Here is a 25,599-nt window from a genome sequence, read left to right as displayed (position 1 = left end):
AGTATTATTGCCGAGTCGGGGAGCGTTCCGTGCCGCCCTGAAAGAAAAAGGCGCCAGCGAAAACTTCGGGGAAAGGGGAAAGGTCCAAGTTGCCTCGAGCGGAGGCTGGAAACCCCGAAAAGGTTCTCTAAAAGCCAAAAATTGCGGGTCTCGCACAAATCGAGATTAGGCATAAACCGTGTCGCGAGGGCCAGGAAAAAGAGACGCCGAAGTGGTCGCCTGGTTTCTTCATCTTTGGTGAAGGCTAAACGGTGGAGCAAAGCGAGGTGGTGCGTACGCGACTGCAACGACAAAGGTCCTCCCCCAAGTTTGCGAGAGGGTGACCGCTGCTCTGGGAGGCCCACAATGAGGAAGCTTAAGCGTCCAGGTGCCTCTTTGTCTGAGTTCGGAGCCCGCGGAACAAAGGTCACCGCCACTGTGTGCTTCGGACAGGTTGGCTTTTTGTCCCTCCGTCGCGATCTGGCCCATCGGCAACTGTGGTATGCGCGTCCCCCCAGAGCACGTCTGAAAGGGTGCCGCATGAATTTACGCAGTGTCACGAAGGATACTAAGAATGTGTCTTGTATCCAGTTTTATTATTATTTTGTTTAGCTGTCTAACGTTTGCGTGTCTGCAGATGAGCAAGGAATATGTCGATTTTTGTAACTTTTATTTTCTTCCTCATGATAACTGCAGACATTAAGATACTTATTGAACTGAGTGTTTGCTTACATTTAGCGAAACCTAACACCCGAGTAGAGGGTTTTGCGCAAATTGATTTTTAACAGAGAAGTAGGCTGAGGGTAAAAGCCTCTGTGTAAACCTTGTGTAAATTGCAGCACACTTGTTAGTATGCGCATCAGTGTAGTGTAGGTTTTTTGTTTCTCTGTTTGTTTTATTTTCATACGCGCAAGTTTGATTTTGAGTTTTACTTATACTGTGAGAGGCGTAATTCATTAACTACCTCCTTTCGTTTTGTTTCGCCCGTAGCACCTGCGTGCCTTGAACGCTGTGAATCTCTCTGGGAAATGATACAAAACGTTAGGCTGTTGATTTGCTTCGCACGTAGTAGGTCTGAGTTTGTTATGGCTTCGTTATCTGATTCTTGATTTTCACGAGTGAGAGCACCAATTATAAATTTCTAGGGAGTTTTACCAAAACTGTAACCTGGCATTTCTCGAGGTCAGTTGAGTGCCCTATGTTTGTTGTGCCTCGGGTCTTGCGTGGTTCGTTTCTGGCGTTTGCTGGCCATGGCTCAGGTCCAGAGATTGGTGCAGCCTGCGTCAACGTCTACAAGGGAGCAGATCTACGGTCTCTGCGGAGTGCTTTGGTGCTGCAACCCCTTCGAGACCTCCTGTGACGGTGGACGGGCTGTTATGATCGGCCTGCCTGGCTTGGCGCCGCTTTGACGCCTGAGACGTTGCGGCTAAGACTACCCTGATTTCTTCCGGGTCAGCGGTTGCAGAGATGCCCCAAGAGCGGCGACAACACGAAGGTCGTTCGTCTATTATTCTCAGGTTGTCTGCGCCCCTCGTAAAACCCTTTGGGCACGCCTGACCGACTGACAGATTGGGAAGAGTTGTTGGCCGTCGAGGCGGCTGGCTTTGTCGTCAAGGTGCCCCGGACAAAGGACCCAGCGTCCGGGAACCGTCTTCGGATGCATTTCCCACGTTCTCCGTGGCGCCTTGTTGCCGCTGTTTCCACAGTTCGTGGTCTGCCTCGCGCATAACCATCATTGCAACAGACTGCGAAATTGACTTCCACGTAAGACTCAACGTCTTCGTGCTGTGCCGTGTAGTGCGCGGTGGGCAGTGTTTTTCCCTCGCCATGGGACGAACTGGATGTGCCTCTCTCCTTTCGTGGGTTGGGAAGGAGGCGACGTTTCACCTTCCCCTTTTGGGGGCGGAGGTGAAGATGGAAATTTTCATTGGACTGTCCCGACCTCCATTGTTTTTTCCTACAGGGAACCCTGGGAAGACCAGGACATAAAATGCGAGCGCCGATGCGCTCCCGACGAGCTCTCACAAGTTCTCTCAAGCTCTCACGAGCTCCGAGAGCTTCCATGATGCTAACCCCATCATGTAGCAACACGCTACCTGTAAATAAACGTTACTGTTAACAGCTCCGGACTCCTCTCCTCGACATCTCCCCGGGACTCTGGCTGGCTCCGGTCCTCTGGGCAGACCCCCGATTACATCACGCTATATTGGCTATGCGACGAGACTAACTTTTTATACACAAACGGAGGTAAGCAGCTTCCCCGCACGGTACGTTAGCTTGCAGTGAAGTGACATTGCCGTTCTCTGTAAGTGCAGGATTTGGCGCTGTATGAAAACCAGGCCCCATGTACATAAAAGAACTTGTGCGCTAGAATTGTTCTAAGGCGAAAACGACCCATATAGAGCGTAACAACAGCGACTATATTTAGCGCATCGACTTCGATACATTTATTACCAGGTCAGTGCTTTCTTCTTGCGCTGCTCCGTACGTATCCGAAGCATAGCGCAATGTTTTACAGCGGAACTGTTATGCTTTTCGTTATGCCATTACGCGTTCGTAAAAACTATCATCATCATGAATGGTATCTGCCTTTCTCGCGCGTGCAACGATATAACTCGGCCGGCGCGCGCGCTCTCTTCGTCCTCTTCATCTTCTGCCTCGCTGCCCGAACATGTGCGCCCGGTGCGCGCTCTCCCGCAGCGCCGATTTGTCCGGCGTGGGATGCAATAACTCGGATGGGCGAGACAACGAGTACAGAGAGAGAGAAAAAAAGAAAGAGATAGAAAGAAAGACAGAGAAAGAAGTACACAAAGAGTCAGAGATAGAAAGAAAGACAGAGAAAGAAGTACACAAAGAGTCAAAGAGATAGAAAGAAAGACAGAGAAAGAAGTACACAAAGAGTCAAAGAGATAGAAAGAAAAGACAGAGAAAGAAGTACACAAAGAGTCAGAGATAGAAAGAAAGACAGAGAAAGAAGTACACAAAGAGTCAAAGAGATAGAAAGAAAGACAGAGAAAGAAGTACACAAAGAGTCAGAGATAGAAAGAAAGACAGGAAAGAAGTACACAAAGAGTCAGAGATAGAAAGAAGACAGAGAAAGAAGTACACAGAGTCAAAGAGATAGAAAGAAAGACAGAGAAAGAAGTACACAAGAGTCAGAGATAGAAAGAAGACAGAGAAAGAAGTACACAAAGAGGCTCAAGAGATAGAAGAAAGCAGAGAAAGAGTACCAAAGAGTCAGAATAGAAAGAAAGACAGAGAAAGAAGTACACAAAGAGTCCAAGAGATAGAAGAAAGACAGAGAAAGAAGTACACAAAGAGTTCAGAGATAGAAAGAAAGACAGAGAAAGAAGTACACAAAGAGTCAAAGAGATAGAAAGAAAGACAGAGAAAGACGTTACACAAAGAGTCAAAGAGATAGAAAGAAAGACAGAGAAAGAAGTACACAAAGAGTCAGAGATAGAAAGAAAGACAGAGAAAGAAGTACACAAAGAGTCAGAGATAGAAAGAAAGACAGAGAAAGAAGTACACAAAGAGTCAAAGAGATAGAAAGAAAGACAGAGAAAGAAGTACACAAAGAGTCAGAGATAGAAAGAAAGACAGAGAAAGAAGTACACAAAGAGTCAAAGAGATAGAAAGAAAGACAGAGAAAGAAGTACACAAAGAGTCAAAGAGATAGAAGAAAGACAGAGAAAGAAGTACACAAAGAGTCAGAGATAGAAAGAAAGACAGAGAAAGAAATACACAAAGAGTCAAGAGATAGAAAGAAAGACAGAGAAAGAAGTACACAAAGAGTCAGAGATAGAAAGAAAGACAGAGAAAGAAGTACACAAAGAGTCAAAGAGATAGAAAGAAAGACAGAGAAAGAAGTACACAAAGAGTCAGAGATAGAAAGAAAGACAGAGAAAGGAGTACACAAAGAGTCAAAGAGATAGAAAGAAAGACAGAGAAAGAAGTACACAAAGAGTCAGAGATAGAAAGAAAGGACAGAGAAAGAAGTACACAAAGAGTCAAAGAGATAGAAAGAAAGACAGAGAAAGAAGTACACAAAGAGTCAGAGATAGAAGAAAGACAGAGAAAGAAGTACACAAAGAGTAGAGAGATAGAAAGAAAGACAGAGGAAAAGTACACAAAGAGTCAGAGATAGAAAGAAAGACAGAGAAGAAGTACACAAAGAGGAAATAAAGAAGAGAAGGAAAGAAGTCCACCAAAGAGTCAGAGATAGAAAGAAAGACAGAGAAAGAAGTACACAAAGAGTCAGAGATAGAAAGAAAGACAGAGAAAGAAGTACACAAAGAGTCAAAGAGATAGAAAGAAAGACAGAGAAAGAAGTACACAAAGAGTCAGAGATAGAAAGAAAGACAGAGAAAGGAAGTACACAAAGAGTCAGAGATAGAAAGAAAGACAGAGAAAGAAGTACACAAAGAGTCAAGAGATAGAAAGAAAGACAGAGAAAGAAGTACACAAAGAGTCAGAGATAGAAAGAAAGACAGAGAAAGAAGTACACAAAGAGTCAAAGAGATAGAAAGAAAGACAGAGAAAGAAGTACACAAAGAGTCAGAGATAGAAAGAAAGACAGAGAAAGAAGTACACAAAGAGTCCAGAGATAGAAAGAAAGACAGAGAAAGAAGTACACAAAGAGTCAGAGATAGAAAGAAAGACAGAGAAAGAAGTACACAAAGAGTCAAAGAGATAGAAAGAAAGACAGAGAAAGAAGTACACAAAGAGTCAGAGATAGAAAGAAAGACAGAGAAAGAAGTACACAAAGAGTCAAAGAGATAGAAAGAAAGACAGAGAAAGAAGTACACAAAGAGTCAAAGAGATAGAAAGAAAGACAGAGAAAGAAGTACACAAAGAGTCAGAGATAGAAAGAAAGACAGAGAAAGAAGTACACAAAGAGTCAGAGATAGAAAGAAAGACAGAGAAAGAAGTACACAAAGAGTCAAAGAGATAGAAAGAAAGACAGAGAAAGAAGTACACAAAGAGTCAGAGATAGAAAGAAAGACAGAGAAAGAAGTACACAAAGAGTCAAAGAGATAGAAAGAAAGACAGAGAAAGAAGTACACAAAGAGTCAGAGATAGAAAAGACAGAGAAAGAAGTTACACAAAGAGTCAGAGATAGAAGAAAGACAGAGAAAGAAGTACACAAAGAGTCAAAGAGATAGAAAGAAAGACAGAGAAAGAAGTACACAAAGAGTCAAAGAGATAGAAAGAAACAGACAGAAAAAAGGGATAGAAAAACAGAGAGCAAGACAGAAAGAGAAAGGAAGATAGAAACAAAGAGAGAGAAAGAAATATAGAGAGGCAGACAGAGAAAGAAAAAAAAACAGAAAAGCAGGGACAATAAATAGATAGAAAAAAAACAGAAAGAGAAACAATGAAGGCCGCCTAACTCCGTTGTTCCGTCAGGCTTAGCCCGTTCTACTCTCTTGCACGGAAGTTCAAAGTCAATGAAGCTGCTGCTCACTCTCAGTACATCGAAGCTCTTTACATATGCTCCTCCAAGAGCTTCTGTATTCAAGAGGGTAGTGTACTCGACACCATGAGACAAAGACGGTTTCCTCGCGAAAGTGTAGGCAGCTTAGTTTTCTCGGAAAAACCGCGAATAGTGCTCGAGGGGCAGTGCAGCGATTTGACTAAAATTTCTTCGAGTAACTGAATGCACATTCCAGAGGTGACGGGTATGTATGACTTGGAGGAAGAAGTTCATGCCGAGTCTGTCGGATTCATACGACATTATCTTACTGTAGCAACGTCACCACTACCACCGCCTTACGCGAAGCTTGCCTAATGAACTGTTCGGTCGGTCAGCATGCACAAAGAGACACCAAACATGCCATCCTAAACCATTTTCAATCAGTGTGGTCTCCACCGCAACGACCCTGCGTGATTAAGGAACTTAAGAGAACTGAAGCTCCTCTCTTTTATCGCATCCGCACGGGGTCATCGCAAACTCCCAGCATGGTGGCGCAGCACGGGACTTAGCACATCATCTTGATTTGTGAAGTTTCACGCTCTTGGCGGCAGTGAACCTTACTTATTAAACTGTTCAGAATTATACGCATAACATAAAGTATTAGCAAGCGGACTAAAACGCAAGATGACCTCACACTCAAGTGCAAGTGCAAATTCTTCCTGCGAAGACATTGGATGTTTAAGAGACAGGTGTTTCGGCTGCTTCTTAAGTTTCTTCGTGATACCGGGTGGAAATGGGAAGGGTGAAATGTGTGGGCCGACGCTGTGGAAGATAGAAAAGGGATGATAGGAGAGGTCATCTTCTTGAGAAGAGTACCTGCACAAACGAGCGCCAAGTCGGTGCAGTTGGCAGTCGGGATTGGAAAGAAATAGTGAATGGAACGCTCTCGCGTGTCTGTGTGATTTCTTTTTTTATGGTATACTAATCAAAACCTGCGATGTACGCTGCAAGCTGATATTGTACAAGGATCCTTGCGCCGTCCATAATTACGCCCTGTGCGTGATTGCGATGCTCGTTGGCATTGTATTCATATTTAGGCGATCGCCCTGCCCTGTCTTCTCGGCTAATTGCCCTTTATCTGCGCCGACCTCATAGCTCAGCACTTTCCTCTTCAAAGCTGCGTCCTTTTGTGCACCGCCATCCGCAAGCGTTGACAATAGCTGCGCTCGCCGCCGGGAGACCGCAGAACCGCTTTCATGCTCCCCGCGCATAAAACATTCAGTCAGTGAGCCGTGTCGCGTAAACTGTCGCGCGTGTCGTCTACTGTTTCGCGCCAGCGCGGCGTGCCATTGCGTTTCCAGTCTCGTTCTTCCCGCGAAGAGCGCTTTTGTGCGAATGCAGTGCTGCGTGAACCCGCGGCCTCCGACACCGAATGGAGAACTCGTGCGTGCCTCAGCTTGTGGTGCGTTAAATTTACGCCGATGCGAGTGGGGCCGCGAATAAGTATCTTCGCGAAAAATACATAGTTGCCGCTGGCGGCGTTGCAGATTGGCGAAAGTTGCTGCAGACGCGCGCGCCTACGGCTGTCACGCGCTTGTGACGTGCTGACGCTTTCACAGTTTAGAACAACTTTCAGAGTCGAAAATATCATAATTTATATTTCATTTGACCTTAATGGGATGAACAGCGATTCGATTTTGGCGGTGGGCTTAAGTACGTGAAAAAAAAAGGGAAGTCAAAAACTTGGAGGACGCTTGAGCTTCGCCTTCAACAGTAGAACGCGATAGCGTAATCGGACCCTATTCGCATCGCCTTTTCAGTCGCTAGCCTTCCTTTGCTTCTCGGCGGACACCTAAACCCCGCTGCGAGGAAAGAGAAGTCTGTGCGCCTGTAAATTGGCCCTTCTAAACTATCCTAGAATGTCTACTGAAAGTACAGTTGCGAAGTGCCCACTACGCAAGAATTCTACATTTTGCGAGTTCGCGAGGTACCCACTACGCGTTCGTAAAGCAACACGAGTATCTGCGGAGCTGCACACGTTGTTGATGATGTTGCTGATAACGATAATTAATTATGCCTCTGTGCTTTGTAATTGGTGGGCCTTTAAACCAACCACTCGTCGCGCGCAATTCACATGCTTTGACGCCCGGTGGGATTCTACGCTTCGGCCACGCAATATTACACGTGTTAATGACGCTACTCGCACTACGTAACATTCATGTAGTGTTTTTACCTGCAGCAATTTCGAGCGCAGGCGTGGCTCTGTGGTAGAACACCCGCTTGCCACGCAGACGGCTTGGGTTCGATTCTCACTCGAACCCTAACATTTTTATTGTTTATTTTATTTGCGTCTACCTCGAATTTTCGCTCACAGACAACGGTGATTTTTCGCTCACAACCACCGACGCCGACACCGGAATTTCTGCGAAACGAGCTTTTTAAGGAAACACCCTAGCCGCTATAGGCTACCACCGCTGCTTGTTGCAGCTTCCGCGATTAACGCAGTTGCCTCGTACTACTAGCTTTCTAGCACGGTCTAGGTGTTATACTAAGGGAAGAGCAAAACGCACACTCTAACTTAACGATAAACTCCAATAGTATTCCCAAATGAGAGCATAAAAAGTGCTTTTCTAGCATTTCATCCGCCACCGTTGCTTTTCGACAGGCAGGAAGCTCTCGCTGAAATGCAGGCGCGATGTCCTCGGGGCTGCCCGAAATTTTTCTCTGTTCTCCCATGTTCTGTACGGTGGCTGTGCCGACGCGCAGACAATGAATTTCTCGGCTCTCTTGACGACTCCGGCGGCTCGTTTGTAAAGCAAATACCGCGGAGCCCCCCCACGGCGCCTGGAGATTCCGGAAAACTCGTTTACCAAGAAGCAGCGGCTGCGAAAGGAAGCGAGAAATGAGGGCGCGTATAAAGCGAGAAGCGACGAATGAAACGCGAAGAAGAGAGCAGTCAGAACGTGGACACCGTCCCGGCGGACACCTAGATCGCGCAGATAAAGGAGAGCGGAATGAGATGTGCTCAGAGGCGACGAGGCGCGACCGGTGGCGAGGCGATAAAGAAAAAGAAATAATGAAAGGCAAAAAAGAAGAGCGGCTGAAAGACGAGAAAGACAGCTTCCAAGTCTTTCGAAAAAAGGAGTACCGCACAGGGAAAAAAATTATTCTCAGAGCTCTTACTTTTTTTTTTCTTCGAGCTCGCATTTTTACTATTAGCTTGACGTGTCCTTCTTTCATGTCGCATTCTCTTTTTATTTTTTCTCAGATGAGTGAGAGGCAATCCTTATGTATCTTTTTCTCGGGCTGTTTTCGTTTCGTTGCTGTTTGATGGTGGCGGGCTCGCATCTCTCGAAAATACGAAAACGCCGCTATGCGCAGGCAGAATCTAACGCACGTTGTCGGTCGCAGATGCCGTGGCGCATCAAATGCCCGTGATGTGGTCGTCGTTTCTTGGTTTACCTCTATGGTTGCCTTTTTTTTTCCTGTTGTTTCTTTTTCTGCGCTCTTTCGTCTAACTGCTTTCCTCTCTCGGCATCTGAAATGCGTGGTTATTGTAGCCGCTGCTTTCACTGACAGCTCACTTCCTTTGATTAGTCTTGCTTGGCGTACGGCGCTCGAAGCGCCGAGCTTTTCGTGCTTGCTCGGTCGAGCGCGTGCGCAGAATGCTTCTTGGCTTCACCTCGTTCCGCCGTGCAATTCTTGAACCCGTGTCACGCAACCGACAATTTACGAAGCCAAAGTTCTTTCACTGGCCACATTTTCTAAACATTTGCTGTTTTTGCATCAATTCTGCATTCGGTACCCCTATATATTCGGTTATATTTTGAGGAGTGCCCTCTCCGGGACATGTGTAAGAAAAGTTAACTGCATATTATGACTTCATCATTACGGAAAGCACAAGATGGGAAGGTCAGCAGAAGAACACAGAACTAGCGCTTCTTCTGGCGTCTTTCTGCGTTTGCACTTTCTGTACTTAATGAAGGCTCACCAACTCGCCCATATCTAAAGTGTTATGAAGTTATGATTTCCTCTGATCATTAATGGCATGATCATGCGCGGTACGGTGAAGAAGAGACCAGTCAGTATTTCGATACTGAATCGGTGAGCGCCGCACGAAGAACGCAGCAAAAGCGTCACACAACACGAAATGGTCGCGCTGCGTGAGGTAACTTCACGTTATTTTGCTGCGAAAGCTGTTATGAGATCACGACAACGGTGCCGTAGTTGTCCGCCGCCGCCGGTGTCCGTAACCCCTATCGCGCGCAATAAGGAAAAATGAAATGAGGAAAAAAAAATATCCAGGATCGAATGGGATTTGAACCCGGGCCCTCTGCGTGGCAGTCGAGTATTCTACCACAGAGCCAGGCTGGTGCTTGAGGCTCCTTTGCAAGAAGACCCATGTCGGGCAAGGAATCGCGTTAATATATGTGATATGGCGTGGCAGAAGAGTAAAATAACGACCAGGCGTCACACAATGCTAACTGAGCAACGAGTGTGGGATTTAAAACTTTTCACCAACTACAACGTTCTCAGCCATAATGCTTCATGGTCATCAGCCGCATGAAGCATCAACAAAGTGCATATAATGCCTTACAGAGCTGTAGCGTGTACCTGGCTTATCCAAAGAAAAACGAATAATGACATATTGGCTGCTTCCCTACTTCACAAAAATTATGATTTATGGCGTAGTGGATACCTTGCATGTGTGCTTATATTAGTTGCCCCAAGCGAGTTCAGAACGGGCTCTAGAAAGGCCGCTCTTTCAGCTTTCGCTGTGACTGTGCTGCTCTTCCGCGCAGGCCTGGCGTTTTTTTTTTTTTTGGTCGTAAAGAATCGTGATGACGTGTCGGGAATGGGAAACAAGGCTCTGTCAGCCTCTCTCTCTCTCTATCGATATATATATATTGTGAGCATTCTTCATACTTTCATACTTTCTGGGCCTAGCGTCTTATTTTCCCCGCTTTATCCGCGACTTCGCGTCCATCGCGTCGCCACTACACAAGCTACTGACGTCGGGCACAGCCTTCACTTGGACGAACGATTGCGACACCGCTTTTGACACGCTCAAGGCGGCGCTGACATCTGACCCCGTCCTCTGTCACTTCGATGAGCATGCCCCTACTTGTCTCCACACCGACGCTAGCGGCCATGGCATCGGTGCCGTCCTCCTACAGCGTGATGAAGCAGGTCGAGAGCGAGTTGTCGCCTACGCCAGCCGCGCACTCACGACTGCTGAACAAAACTACTCGATCACGGAACAGGAATGCTTGGCTGTAATTTGGGCCGTACAAAAATTCCGCCCATATCTTTACGGACGCCATTTTACCGTAATTACAGACCACCACGCTTTATGCTGGTTGTCATCGCTAAAGAATTTGTCCGGTCGCCTCGGCCGCTGGGTGCTCCGGCTTCAAGAGTACACATTTGACGTTCTGTATAAATCTGGGAAAAAACACCAAGATGCCGACGCCCTCTCTCGTTGCCCCCTCCCATTACCATCTTCTCTGAGCATGCCTCTTCACTGCTCGTCCCATGATGATGAGGCTACGCATCCGCTTACGTTGTCGGCACTAGCGGCTGCTGGCACTCTGTCTTCCAATCGCTACGCTCAGTTGGCCTCCTGTCAACAGCAAGATCCATACTGCCTTCGCATTGTTCAACGCCTCTGCGGAAAGTCTCCACCACCCAATGCCAGGTTGGGCCGACAACTCAGGCAATTCAAGCTTGAAAACGACGTGCTGCACCGATACGTTTACAATGATGATGGACACCGTTGGGTTCCCGTTCTTCCACGTTCGCTTCGTGCGCAGGTCCTTGAGGCTTTTCACGACGACCCATCTGCTGGCCACTTGGGATTCTGCAAAACATACAGCCGCCTTAGGAGCCGCTTCTTCTGGCCTGGCCTCTCCACTTCTGTTGCCAAATACGTCTCTTCTTGCACCCTATGTCAACGGCGCAAGCGGCCGACTTCCGCTCCTGCTGGCTTGCTACAACCAATCCCATGTCCCGAGGAACCTTTTGCCATTGTTGGAATGGATCTAGTCGGACCTCTTCCTGTAACGTCTGCAGGATATCGCTGGATCGTGACAGCGGTTGACCATCTCACACGGTACGCAGAGACCGCTCCTCTGCGCTCTAGTTCTGCCTCTGACGTGGCCACCTTCTTTCTCGAAGCCATCGTCTTGCGTCATGGTGCGCCCCGCGTCCTATTAAGCGATCGCGGCAAGAGTTTTCTATCCACAGTTATACAAGAGATGCTTAAAACTTGTGGCACCGTTCACAAGACAACATCAGCATACCACCCTCAAACCAATGGCATCACAGAGCGATTCCACCGCACGCTAATTGATATGATATCTATGTATATCAGCCCAGCTCACGACAACTGGGACACGATATTGCCATTTGTGACGTTTGCTCACAATACCGCCGTCCAACGCACTACTGGGTATTCACCGTTCTACCTCGTTTATGGCCGTTCGGCGACATTCACCATTGACGCTGCATTCTTATGCACTCCAAGTGACAGTTCTACAACCCTAACCGAGCAGTTTGTTTCGCGGCTTCAAAAATGTCGGCAACTTGCTCGGCTCAGCACAGAAGCCAGTCAACACGATCGCAAACAGCGGTACGACAGCTCCCATCGTGACGTCTCTTTCCGTCCTGGCGACGAAGTGCTCCTTTGGACGCCTACTCGTGTTCCCGGGTTGTGTGAAAAGTTCCAGTCGCGATTCATTGGACCCTACATAATTAATGAACAAACATCCCCTGTAAACTATCGTGTCACCCCAGTTGAGGCTTCTTCCGACCGTCGCTGCCGTGGTTCAGAGATAGTCCACGTTTCCCGTCTGAAGCCCTTCGTTCGACGTCTCTACCCAGTCTAAGTCGCGGCCAGGCTGGCCGCTTCGGCGCACGGGGAAATTAGTGTGAGCATTCTTCATACTTGCCATCTTCTCACCTGTATATACTCATCATCACCACTTGGGTCTGAGTAGTGGGGCTCAGGCTCGAGGACAATAAAGAAGAGTCTTGCGGCCTGAACGTTGTCTCACAATATATATATATCTTTTTCAACGGGAAATGAAGGACGACGCTTGCTCCTATCATTGCGTTCAGTGGGCGCGATGATTGTTGCGCCGCCCGCTGTCTTCGCATCACTTGGCAACTCGGCCGTCTCGCAGTTAGAGCTCGCTTCGTCGCTAAGGCGCGTAAAATGCTGCAGCGTTTCGCTTGGCGCACGCGCGTTGTGTGTCTGCACCGGTCCTTTCGCAGCCTTTGGTGTCTCATGCGAAAGGCCGTGTGCTTTGCTAATGTTGGGATCGCTTCGTCTTGCTAGTTGACTTCATCCGCCGGGCCTAATGAGAAGGAAAAAATGATGCCACTCCTCTGTCGGGGGAGCCGGTGTGCGCGAGAGCCTTACAAGCGAAGGTACAAGTCAATTCGCACCTCTTCACTCACTCGTGCGCGCAATCTCACTCTCTCCCTCTCTCTCAGCAACAAACAAGCAAAGGCTGCGCCTTTCCCGTGCCCTCTTCTTCGTGGCAACCGGTGCCGCCGTTTTGGTCTCGGCACTCTTCCTCGCCTCGCCTTGTTGTCTACTGCTACACTAATCTACTTTCCATTATCTTCTTCGCGCGCTGGTGGCCGGCCCTTTGTGAAATAGTGGCTCGTCTGTTTCTTTCGCCCCCTCTATGATTCGTCCTGTTGTCTTTTTTTCGTCACTTGTCTCTGTCTCGTTCCTCGCTTCGGGCTTTCATTTATATCGCGGTACAGCTGCACCGTCTTATTTTCTTCTTCCTCGATCCTATTTTCTTCACATTTTTTTTTTCTATTTTGGCTCGTGTCTGGGGGCGTTACTGTCCCCTGGTGCATTGCGTGGCCTCTCCTTGGCTCCTTGCGCGTCTTCTTCGTGCTCAGATCTCGTTCTGTGCCCGACTGTTCCTATCTATCCCCTCTCCCCTTTTCACGGCCTTATCCTTCTCCTCTTAGTTCAGTCGTTCCATAGCGGCGTTTTCATCGGCCTCACTGCGCGTAGCTCGAGGCGACCCGCGCCGCGTCCTGCTCGCCCGTGGCAATACGAGCCGTGCGCCAGATCGAGCGCGTTCTATCGACAGATCTGGTTGCCACCATCGTTAGCGGCGTTTCCCGCTCGTCGCGCATCCCTTCCTCTCTCCTCTTCCCACTGCCGCTTTGTTTTTTACTCGCTTTACTTTTCTCCTCTCCCGATCTCGACCCACCACCGCACGTCGATGGTGCTGCGGTGCAAGACCCCGCACGAAGGGGAGCGCTTGGTTGCGTGTTCGTTCGCTTCCGCGCGCTTCGAACTCGGAGCGCCGCTGCTCAGGCCGGGTTGGTCGATTTCTAGCCGGGGCTGACCGCCGGGGATATTTTGGATTAGACTCGTCGCCCTCTGTGTGTGTGTGTGTGTGTGCGTGGTCTCTCTGTGCGCCAGTTATGGAGACGGAGCTTTGGCAGAGAGTTGGAAAGGCGCGCTTCTTCCTCCGCTGCCCTTTCGCTGCTGAGCGCTTCCAATTTGTGCGCGCTCCCGCGTATCGCCTTTCTTTTTCCGGACCTCCCGCCTGAAACATCGAGCCGTGCTGAGCCGCGCTCACGCCGGCAAATCATGCCCGGTAAACTGCTCCTAGGATGCGAGTAATCCCTCCGGCTTATTGTTCGCACTGCTTGCGACGGTGCGAAGGCGGAAGGTGTTCGAAAGCCTCGCGCACTGGTTCGCTCTCTGTAACACGGATTGCCTTTGTAGATATAGGAAGCTCAGCGCTGCCGTCGGCGCTTCGTTTCCGCCTGCGATAGAAAAAAAAAAGAAAAAAAGAAACGAAAGGATCGCTTTGGAGCAAGAAATGCGACTTCTTTTGTAAGTTTTCAGAAACGACATTGCTCGTCAAGAGACAGAGAGAATGTCGAGAAACAAAGCGACCTTAAGCAGAGGTAGTTTTGGCTGGCTAACCTTGTTGAAACAGCGTTTACAACTGACGCATCGCATCGCATCAACTTTCTAACGCATCACATTCATGTAAACGGGGGTAAATGCGATAGGAAGGCACATCGCACTAATGCGCCAGGCAGGAGTGGATTTCGAGGGGCAAGTCGACTCGGCTTCGCATGGCATCGAAACGGCGTCGCATCGCATTACTTCTGACGCGCTAGGAAAAGTGACGCGCTACAGCCAAATTCTGTCGCATGCATATAAACGCCGCTTGAGAAAAAGTGGTGAGGGGATTGAAAGCGCGGTGAATAGTGGAAACAACACAAAACGCTTACGAAATCCAGCGGCAGCACGCAGCGTTCTCAGTATTTTGGGCGGTAGCAGTGTAGCTTTCTTCGTGGAATTTAACGTGGAATCTAACTAGCGGCCCTCACAAATCGATTGCCGCAAACGTCTATTTAATTCGTTAAGTGCGAGCGGAGTTACCGGGATCCGCTGCATGCTTTCAAGTGATTTTTCTCTTTCGCCCTAACGAGACGTGCCTGAAGCTACACCGAGGCGGACGACAAAGGGTCAAGCTATAGAAGCTATCTCATCGCGCGTCATGATTTTGAGCATGTTCTCGCGATCATCAAATCAGCCAGTTGACCATATCCTTCTCTCCGTCAATGAAGTAATTTGCCAAGTGAAGAGAGAGCGATTTCTAGCTGTCTTGGCAACGTCATTGTACATTCCCTGCCGCGTGCGGTCTGTAGCATATTGCTCACGTGTTTCACAGGAGCTTCGATTACCGATTGGCAGCGTGATTTACCTTATTCACTTATTCACCTTATATTGATTTACCTTATTCGCTTAATCGTCCCTGTTTCCTTGTTTTATCTAATGTATTGGTTAATTTTATTGAGCAGTAACTGTGCTGCTCGTTCTTCTGCATAACTATGTGCATAGCTTTACAATACTATAACCATAAGTTTAACCACTTTACATTACTATAGCCGTAAGCTTAACCACCTTGTGACTGGCGCAGCATAGCCTCAGCTGCCTTTGCGCCATAAAAAAACCCGAATAACTTAACCACCTGTTTGTAAAACAAAGTGCTTCATATCTGTGCGCCAGCGTATCCTTGTTCTATCGCCAATGAAAAGAAGTCTGCGTAAAAAAGGAAAGAGAGAAAGAAAGTGCCCCCAGCGGTGAGCGAGCTCTGCCGAAAAGCCGACCTCTCCGTCGCTTTTCTGATTGCTAAAGGAAGCTGCAGGCAGGAGGGGTTTGGAAGAGAGGGTCATCCGGGGCCATTTTTCCGTTCAAAAGGTTCGATCATTGCCGCCCCGTCTCAGTCTCCGACGCGCGCCTTCGCCAAAATAGCCAGAAAGGGGGCAACGACAACAGTGACTACGCCACCGGCAGTCTGAGCAACAGCGTAGCTGACATTCGATGCTCGAATCGCAATTTCTTTCAGTTAACGCGACGGGGCGAGTCTTCTTCCCAATTTTGTCGCTGTGTTATGTATTTTCTCTCGCACTTCGGCAAGCGCGGCTGTTCCTCGTTTCTACCGTTCGACTTACTCGTTTTGTTTTGTCGCCTTCGTTGTCGGTATAAGAGCGGCCCGAGTTTGAGACCCTGGTGAAGGAGGCTGTTGTTGTTGGGGCTGTTGTAGGCAGGCAGAAAATAGGAGGAGGGCGTACGGGTAGCGAATGTGGAAGCGCGCGCGCGGGCGGCAGGCGTGGTGTTTAGCGGCGCTAACGCTGGACGCGACAAGTCGGACAGCGGGCGCTTATTAGATGGGCGTCTTCTCGTCGCTTCATTGACATCGCCCGAGGCAGGGAACGTCCGATCTTGCCACGCTTCGAGCCACCCTATATACTCCCGAAGGCCCACGAGTTAAAGCGATAAAAATAAAAATGAAAAAGAATGGCACGAGAACCAGAGAGCAACAATGGACTCCGTCGGGTGTCACTTCCCAATTTCGGCGTTCCGCGCGGGTTGCGACGCTTCGTTACTGGAGGTGACGTAGTTCTATCACGCTATGCGTTACGCCGAAACCTTGCAAATCGTGCTGAGGAAGCAACCGGCCCAGAAAAGTAGTATGTCACATTTATGTTTTTGTTCTTCGATGATTTCCGATAGCACGGGGAAATCTTCGAAAAAAAAAAAAAAGCCAGCGCGCTTTTCATATGCACGCGAATATTGAAATTTTATTTCGAGACAAAACAGGCGCGTGAGGTCAACCAGTGCACGCCCTGATGTAGCCTTAGCCAGAAACTGATACCGGAAAGGCGGACTTCCCCGCCAGCATTCACAGTCCCGCTTCTTCAGTCGTCGAGTGAAAATGTTTCAGGACATAAGTTTGCTCACTGCTTTGTTCTTTATGCTCCGCCGCCATCTTTAATTATATGTATGGTATATCCATACTTATAAATGTTTGCTCAGTCGTACATTAATTAATTATCACACGTATCGACCCACACATTAATGAGTATAACGAGTGACCAGGAAACGTGCATGCCTCAAATTTCTATACTTATATAGACTTGACGGGCACGTCATGATTCCCGCGAAGTGGCACGTTGAATACATCTGCTACGTATACTTTCTTGTATTTAGAACTTCCATGACCTATTCTGTTTGTTCCTTTATTTGCTTGTTTGTTTAATCTCGTGTGTGCATGCGTCAGCTGAGGGTCTGCTTGTTGTGTTTTCGGCTGTGTAGCTGCGCCGATTGTGAAGAGCGAGAGGCGGCCTCTTCCCGTAGACGTGCACCGCCTCGGTTCCGTCGTCGGTACGGTACAAAAGCGGGATCCGCTGACAGCTTGGCGGGGCGAACGCTATCCTTTTGTTGGCGCCCTGTCAGGAATGAGGGTTCCACGACAGCGCGGAGAGACAAAAGACGGACAGGGGATCATCACCAAACTAAGCGAGCAGTGCCCACCGCGGCCCGGCTCTTTGTCTCAGGGTGCGAAATGCCTCCAGCACAACTGTTATTGTTTCGCCCGACAAGTGTTGCGACGCGCTTCCCTGACCGTTATTCTTTCGATTTTTCTCTATTACACGTGCAGGTTATGCAGTTAGCCGTTGATACTGCCCGCACTACGATGACGTTTTCTGTCAAACGTTAGAGGTCTGCTAAAATGTTTTCATCTTCTACATATGTTCTGGCTTGTAAACAAATAGGAATTCAATTTCGTGCCGTCAGTCGCTTACCATTATTATTATTATTATTATTATTATTATTATTATTATTATTATTATTATTATTATTATTATTATTATTATTATTATTATTATTATTATTATTATTATTATTATTATTATTATTGTGTTCCTGTCCTTAGGTTAAGTTCTTTCTGCGCACCGAATGTGCGACACAGATTTCTATGGGGTTGTTGTGAAACTAGAGATCGCCGCCAGCGGGATCATTTCGGAGAGCGTAAATATTTGCTTTTGGCTCGCCTGACGCGTTACGTAACCGACCGTTCACAAATCAAAAGACGTTGTGATCCTGACGTCAATAAGCATTTATAAATCCTGCCGTCAATTAATAGTCCCCCTTTATGTACGACGTTCACAGGAGCCGCTTTAGCGCTTAGCGGACTTCGAGTGCGCTTATACACGGCGACTTGGGCGCCGGGCAACATGCGGATGCGTATTTACGGCTCGCTCGCGTACTTTCGTGCAGCTTTTGAACGCCGAGCTGAACAAGTGGAAAGCGGCAGTGGACTCCGTGACCCGGCTGGCGCACAAGGTTGCCTCCGAGCCCCGCTCCAACTCTGTGGGGGCTCCGCTCCAGGAGGACCCCGCGAGGCTTATGGCGGCCGTCGAGAGCATCAACCAGCGCTTCGCCGACCTCACCGTCAGGTGTGGCACCTCTTCCGCTTATCCCATAGACTACCTGAACACGGCGTCCTGTCAAAGGGTGGTGGCGCAATAACCTTGGAAAATGGTCGAGTTAGTGTTCGTTCATCCTCGGGACAACGAGAAAACACGCGAGACCGCTGGCTATCAATTAAATTTTTGTTGAAGTATAGGTATTATCGCCCCATATATAGTCTCCTCAATAAATAATCAGCTCGTTATCGGGCTTGCCTCCCAAGAACTGACCTGGCAACGAGCTCTCGTCGCTTTGGCTCAGGATATACTGAAAGGGACACTAAAGGCAAATGGCAATTTATGTCAAAGTTAAAGGTCAATGCTTGAGAACGTCTGAAACGTCAATATTATACGCAGCATGCAGCGCTTAGTCAGTAAACGAGAAATTAAGGTAAGTGTGGTAGACGCTTTGCGCCACCAGTGGCACATTCTGGAACGCAAACCCGATGGCGTACACTCTAAGAAAAAAAAAGACTCTTTTGACTCCTTTCAGAGACTCTTGACTTGTCGCGTATATGTCTTTCTTTAAAGAGGCACGTCAACTCTTTTTGGGAGATCATTGTACTCTCTTAGGAGAGTCGTGTGATCCACAAGAGAGTCGACGTGCCTCTTTAAAGAGAGTCATATACGTGGCAAGTCAAGAGTCCCTGAAAGGAGTCACCCATACTCTTTCTTTTTTTCTTAGTGTGTAGAAGGGCCTCAGTACAATTAATCGCAAGTATTCAAGCTGCCCAAGACAGAAAAGAACATTTCAGCGCATTACAAGGCGAAATATAAAATGCAACTAGTGCGTTTCAGTCTGATTCACGAGAAAAAGGACTTTTTGACGATACCCTTGTTTCGTTTGCACCGGACTACGCCAGAGCGTAACAGAGCAAGAGGCTAAGCCCCTTGCTCTGCGGCGCCGGCTGCCAGGCACTAAAGCGAGTGAAGGGCGGGCTTGGCTGCGTCATGAGGCCGTTCTGGGAGGCGGGAGGTTTGATTGCTAACAGTGCGCACACCACTAATATGAGATTTTCTTTCAAAGTAGGCATTTTCTTGGCACGAGACAAGCACTACGAGGTTTCTGGACCGCCGTTTCAACAATCCACGTCTCCTTAATATTTGCCTTTAGTGGCCATTTAACGCCTAAACTAAAGCTTTCTCAAGAAAAGTTTTACATCCATTTACGTTCAATCGACGCATCCCTGTTTTTTTCTTCAGCTTCGGTCTTATAGCTCTGCTCCAAAAATGTCTCAACACACGCGGCACGACGCGACCCAACAACGTGGTACGCCTTCAGCGCCCGATTCGTGATAGAAAGATACTTGGCGCAACTGTTCGTCTTTTGCGTTTGTCTCTATTTGCTATTCGGTATTTCCTACCTGATTCGGAGATAAACAAGGTAAGTGGGTATTTTCTATACCCATGAACCTCGACTTCAAGGCGGGGTTTCGCTCACAAGCTGCCACCACCCTTTACAAGGCGCCGTAGTCGAAATAACGTTGGAAGTTGAATGGTGTAAGCAGCTGCGAGTTCGCGCCGTGTGTCCTGTGTCTTTTGCTCTTGTTCGCGATAGGATGCCCAACGCTAACACTGGTTCGAGCAGCAAAACTGAAAACGAGGGACAGAGGGAGGACAGATAAGGACGTCGCTGTGCTAACAACTTAAATCTAATTCGGTGCGCCGGGCTAAATAAGTAGCCTTACACGCACAGTCACCAACAGAACAGTGGTTGGCGCCTCGTGGGGTTTCCACGAACTGATTTTTACCTGCAAGAGAGATACGGCAGTTCCTTTCTTGTCAGAACCACTGACACTGCATGCACTGATGCACGTGCTTCCCTCCTTCGCGATCTCGATGGTTACCTTTATCTCCCGTTCAAGTTTGTTGGCACCTTTTCCTTTAAGGGAAACTTGCTTGAGATACGCCTGGCATGCGCAGTCCCTGCTACGAGCCGCTAGGTGTCCACAAGGATCCCGGCCACGGCGGCTGCATTTTCGATGGAGGCGAAAATGTTTGAGGCCCGTGTACTTAGATTTAGGTGCACGTTAAAGAACCCCAGGGGGTCGAAATTTCCGGAGCCCTCCACTACGGCGTCTCTCATGATCATATCGTGGTTTTGGGACGTTAAATCCCAGATATTATTAGGTGTCCACAAGGTGCGGTTGTGCTCACTGAGGAAGCATGTTCCCTATCCGCTCATTAAGGCACCGACCACTTTGGCCGATGTAAGCCTGGTCGCACGATAAGGGAATACGATACACGACCGCCTGCCAGCATGGCGCGTATTTCGTAGGGTGCTTCTTTCCGCAGGTTCCTTTGTTTAGACAGCGGCACACGGTTGACGCCTTGTTAGTAGCCGAATACACCATCTTCAGGCCTTGTCTATCGGCGGTCTTCTTAAGTTGCTCAGTCCATAACTGTACGGAGCCACGACAGGAGGCTTTCTTGCATCGTCGTGATAAGATGCCGATAGACAAGGCCTGAATACAGTGTTTTCGGATCCTAACCATGTGCCGCCGTCTAAGCATCGACGAGAAGGAAAAAACCCTTGGAAAGAAGCACCGTACGAAATTCGTCGTGCGGCCAAGCCTTAATAAGCGGTCAAGGGAGCATGCTGCCTCACTGAAGACAACAGCGCCTCGTGAACGCCTATTGGCTCATTGCAGGGACTGCGCATGCCAGGTGTATCTCGAAAAAGTCTCCGTTATAGGAAAAGGTGGCAACAAACTTGAATGGGGAGATAAAGGGAGCCATCGAGATCGGGATGGAGGGAAGCACGTGCGTCAGTGCATCGTCAGTGGTTCTGACAATAAAAGAACTGTCGTATCTATCTGATAGGTAAAAACCAGTTCCTGGAAGCGACACGAGACGCCAATCATTGCTGTTTATCTGTTGGTGACTCTGCGTCTCTGCCTATTTATAGCTGCGTGCACAGAAATCAAATTCAGTTGTCAGGACAGCGGTGTCCTTGTCCATGCTCCCTTTGTCCTCCGTTTTCAGTTCCGCTGCTCTAACCAGTGTTAGCTATGAACCAACTAGCTCGGTTGAATACCGTTTTAATATCTAACGCGCCCACGTTTCCACCTTAGTGACGTATACCAACGAGACACTGCCGTACGCAGTTGCCAAAAGCGCCAAGGCACATTCGAGCTCGTTGCTTTTCATGAACGTTTTGGCTAATTTATGTTCTTCAGATGACTTGAACGCCAACGTTTGCAGCTTCCAGGACAGGCTGCAAAACATCGGCGACGCAGAATGTAGGTTGTTTTATATCAGTGTAATCGGAGTCTCTGCGACAGCTGTCGCGCGGACCGTTCGGTTTTTGTCAACTCTCCCCGCTCGAGGCTGGTGTCGCGTGCGCTTTCTTCGAATGAGATCTGAGCGCGCTCGAAAACGGGGACCCACCACTGCGTGTTTGTGCGTCGTCGCAGCGTGCAGAACCGTGGCCAGGCCCTGCAGTCCGCGCTGGGCTCGATGCACCAGCTGGAGAAAGCGCTCGACCGGTTCTTGGGCTGGCTGGCCGAGGCCGAAGCCACGCTGGACGTGCTGGAGACCGAGGCCGACCGCTACGGACCGCGGGACGACGTGCACCGCTCCTGCAGCTTCCAGGACAGGATAAGGGTCAGTGGGCACGCCTTCTATACGCTCTCTTACTCTTTGGCCTGACGTAGTATGCGTCATCGAGACAGCCAGCACAGTGAGAAGCTGCGCTCTAGCCTGATTTGGTTATTTGCGAAGGCATGCACAGTGTAAGCTGCGAAATGTACGATAATTTGGTACACGCTGACGTCGCGTGAGTACTGCCTATAGCCAATAACAAGGACGGTTGTATACATTGGCAAGCTCGCTTTGTCGGAAGCGTTGTGAACGTTGTTCCGAGTTCGGTGACCAGACATGCATGTGTGATCAGTGTGTTCGGGCGTTGAACTAATAGATTGTGTGTGGGTACTGCCGGCAGCAATGAAATATACGACGACGCATGCATGTACCTCGCACTAGTTATTATTATTATTACGATAGCAACTACATAGACACTCTCGGCGCATTCTTGCCGTCGGCGTCCGCGCTGCCGTGAACCGTGAGGTTCCGTATGAAGGTGAAATGGACATCACCCCGCGCGTCGAATTTTCTATGTGCGAGTGAAAGCTTGCGAGGGCTGCCGACGATTGCGTCTCAAGCGGAGAGGAAACGCGCTGGCCGTCTCCGCTCGAAAGGCGCGTGGAGGGTCCCGGAGGGTGGGCTTTTAGTTTGACGTTTTTACGGTCCGCTCCGAGTTGGCCCGCTTAGCTGTAGCGGAGCGGCGGTCTACTTTTTGGTTTTAGTTATCCGTTCTCCGCTGCCGAGGGGATCTTTCGCAGTTGCGACGCCCTCTGGCCAAATTCAGCCTCGTTAAAAATGAAAAACAGTTTTGTCACTTTTACAAAGTAACACAAATGTGTATTACTCACTTGTTCACGCAGTATTCACACGTGCGCATGCGTTACCGGCCCATTTGAGGGAAAAAAATAAAGCTTCGGACTTCAAGATAGTCACGTACAGTCAGCGCGGTAGCATTCCAGATCCACTGCAATCCGTTTGGACGCCAACACGGCAGCGATGTTTTCGTTATCTGTGCCGTCTTGTCTAGTTCGCGTCACTTTCCTTAATTCGGCGACTCGTAGTAAGCACAAATGTTCGTCTAATCTCAAGCGCTTTCGCGGCTTCCGCTGCGCAGACGAACGTGAAGCGGCCGTGCACGTGGGAAGCACATTGAGCACTGGAGGCAGCCATCTTAGAATATGCGGGAAGTCGACGCACGCGTCAGGGAGGGCGCGCACATCGACGCCCCTCGCTAGCGGGAACGGCAGCGACGGTCCGCGCTCCGCTTAGGCTCCCTATAAGCGGAAAGTGGGCCTCGCTCGGCTAGCCCGCTTACGGCTAAGCGGAGGACGCATGCGCACTCGCGCCCCCGCTCTGCTTAGCTGCTGAGCGGAGCGTAAAAACGTCAAACTAAAATGCTCTATAGACATCACGAAGGTCGCTTCGCTTGCTGCAGCGGCCGCGTTTCCTCACGCCAGCGTTTCGTTGAGGCACGCCAGGTCGTATGCTAAAAGAGTGAGCTCCTAGCCTTACTTCGCATAACGTTCCATTTTGTTGCTATCGCATTCATTGCTTGGCCTGTGTGACGAAACTGTGACTTTTATAATAATAATAATAATAATAATAATAATAATAATAATAATAATAATAATAATATATTATTATTATTATTATTATTATTATTATTATCATCATCATCATTATAAATCTTGGTTTGATTTGTTTTTAAGCATGCTTTTTGTGAATGCTTAAATTAAACCTTCGAGGTCTTCCTTAGCTGTGAATTCCAGTTGTAACTTAAAGAAATCATTGTCGATGGGCCAACGCTTTTAATATATAACTTTTTAGCCAATCCTTAGTTTGCAGCATTCAGAACTTCAGTTGTGGGATTCCACTTGATAATTGCGTAAAAACCATGACGTCGCGCTCTGCTTTGTTATTTTCGCTTAACGCCGTTTCTTGTGCCGCCTTCCTTTGCGTGGCCAACATTAGCAACTACTCGCCCTCGTTACGTTGATTATTGATTAAAAGGAAGGAAGGCGAAAAGAAATAATGGGGAGAGGTGCCCTTTAGACGCGCCCTCCTTGGAAACACGTAGGTCGATTGACCCTTTAATGATATCGATTGCCCATTGATCTTCGGTAATGACTCTGCCACAGAGATTGAGCGACGTCTTCATACAGGGGCCTCATTTCGTAATCGTTCGAAGGCAGCGGAAAGATTTCCGTAAGGCTGTACGTCCTCGTCTCGTGCGTGCGGTCGTAGCGTTGGTTGCATACGGATCCCAGACTTAGCTAAACGCCGGGTGAAAAAGTCATTTGCCGTTGAGAAATGAAGGAGAAAGACGAGGCGTCTTCTTCGCCTCTTCGAACGTGTATGTTCGACATAAAAAATAAAGAAAAGACAGGCTTAAAGACGGAGCTATAATAGCGGTGCACACAACGTCCTCTTCGAATCTGTGACGACCGACCTTTTTGATCTCGTTCAATTGGCTATATGTCTTGGGAAACTACGTCTGAGACATTTGAAGGCTGACTTTCTTAATTTAGTAAATAATTCCGACGTTCGAAATATGACTGTAAATTCAGAGATGAAATACGATATACTTGAGGCACGTAACGTTTTGCAGCGTTGTGGAGCTTTCTGACATTTGCGTCAGATATACCTCCTTTTTGAGTTTTCCGAAAGTGTAAGAATGGTAGCATTACGAGCTGCAGTTTGTAGTTGCCATGGAAACGGTACACTAGGGGAAGCAAAGCAATGCGTATATGGCCCATGGCACGAGTTCGCATTTTCCTTCTTTTTTGTCTGAGAACACTTTCCGTAGGCCACCGCGTTCGATCATTCCTCCAGTGTATTGATTGGACGGCTGTTCTTTCGTACCAACTGGTTGCGAAAGGCCTTGTGCCGTGCGGACTCTGAGCGCTCTTATTCCGCAATAGCGGTTTGTGATTGGCTCGCACGTTCGCTATCGTTCAGTTCGAAGTCACGATTTCCCAGCTTGCTGATACAATTTGCGTGCGCTCTTTTTCGGAGATATATCCGTCTTGTGGATGGCGCAATGCAGCAGTGTATTCGGGGACACGAGGCGATCGGAAAATGTAAAAAACTGACAAACCGTATTCGCGAAAGTATTACTTTGATGTGCGTTACCGGCTCCTACCAAATGTCCTTTCGATCCTGCAGTTATCACGCCGATCGCCATCATTCGATGCCTGGTAGCTTTCCTACTTGGAAGCTCCTGCTTGGACTATTGACTGCAGTATTGTACGAAATGAATAAGCCTGTCAGCGATGGTATACTTTCACAGAAGAGTCTAAAATGAGAGAGAGAGAGAGAGAGAGAGAGTTCTTGGGTTTTAAGCGGAAAAAATGTTTTGTAAATACAAGCTGGCTCATGTAATGCAAGGATTGCTATCGCTCGATCTTATTCCTTACCGCTTACGGCTAGCCTATGGAGCTCGAAGACGAATATCATTGAAATAGACTCGTTACGTTGTCCGTTGACGAATGAAACGATATTTCGTTCGGTAACCAACATACTCGGAACATTCTGTTGAGTGGAAACGTTTATGTGGACATTAAACTTTCCGTTTGCGGTTACACGTTGGTTTGAATGACTCAGGTTGTTCAATATTATTATCAATATCCCCTTCAGGCGCGAATTATGATGCACTGCCTGCAAATGTCTCAAATTCACACAACATAATTCTAAGGCACTCAATATTACATTACAAGAAAGAAAATAATGTGATATGCTGTTTTGTGCGAGTTTTGCTAATTAATATCAATTAGATGATAATTAAATATTCAATTACTCTGCATTCAGTC

At 48.1% G+C, this 25,599-nt stretch overlaps 1 protein-coding gene across 4 annotated transcripts in view; it reads left to right on the top strand.

Annotated features, from left to right (window-relative positions):
* LOC119396853 (dystrophin) overlaps positions 1-25,599 on the top strand; it is a 296,880-nt gene that overhangs the window by 167,052 nt on the left and 104,229 nt on the right. For all 4 annotated transcript variants that reach the window (XM_037664197.2, XM_049417260.1, XM_049417259.1 and 1 more), the window contains 2 exons: positions 18,015-18,193; positions 21,622-21,811. In XM_037664197.2, coding sequence (XP_037520125.1) covers positions 18,015-18,193; positions 21,622-21,811 — 369 coding nt within the window. The remainder of the gene's footprint in view (positions 1-18,014; positions 18,194-21,621; positions 21,812-25,599) is intronic.

The sequence above is a fragment of the Rhipicephalus sanguineus genome, chromosome 6, assembly GCF_013339695.2.
Source record: "Rhipicephalus sanguineus isolate Rsan-2018 chromosome 6, BIME_Rsan_1.4, whole genome shotgun sequence".
In the NCBI taxonomy this organism is placed as follows: Eukaryota; Metazoa; Arthropoda; class Arachnida; order Ixodida; family Ixodidae; genus Rhipicephalus; species Rhipicephalus sanguineus.
The sequence above is the reverse complement of the archived record's forward strand: the minus strand, read 5'-3'. Positions and strand labels throughout refer to the sequence as shown.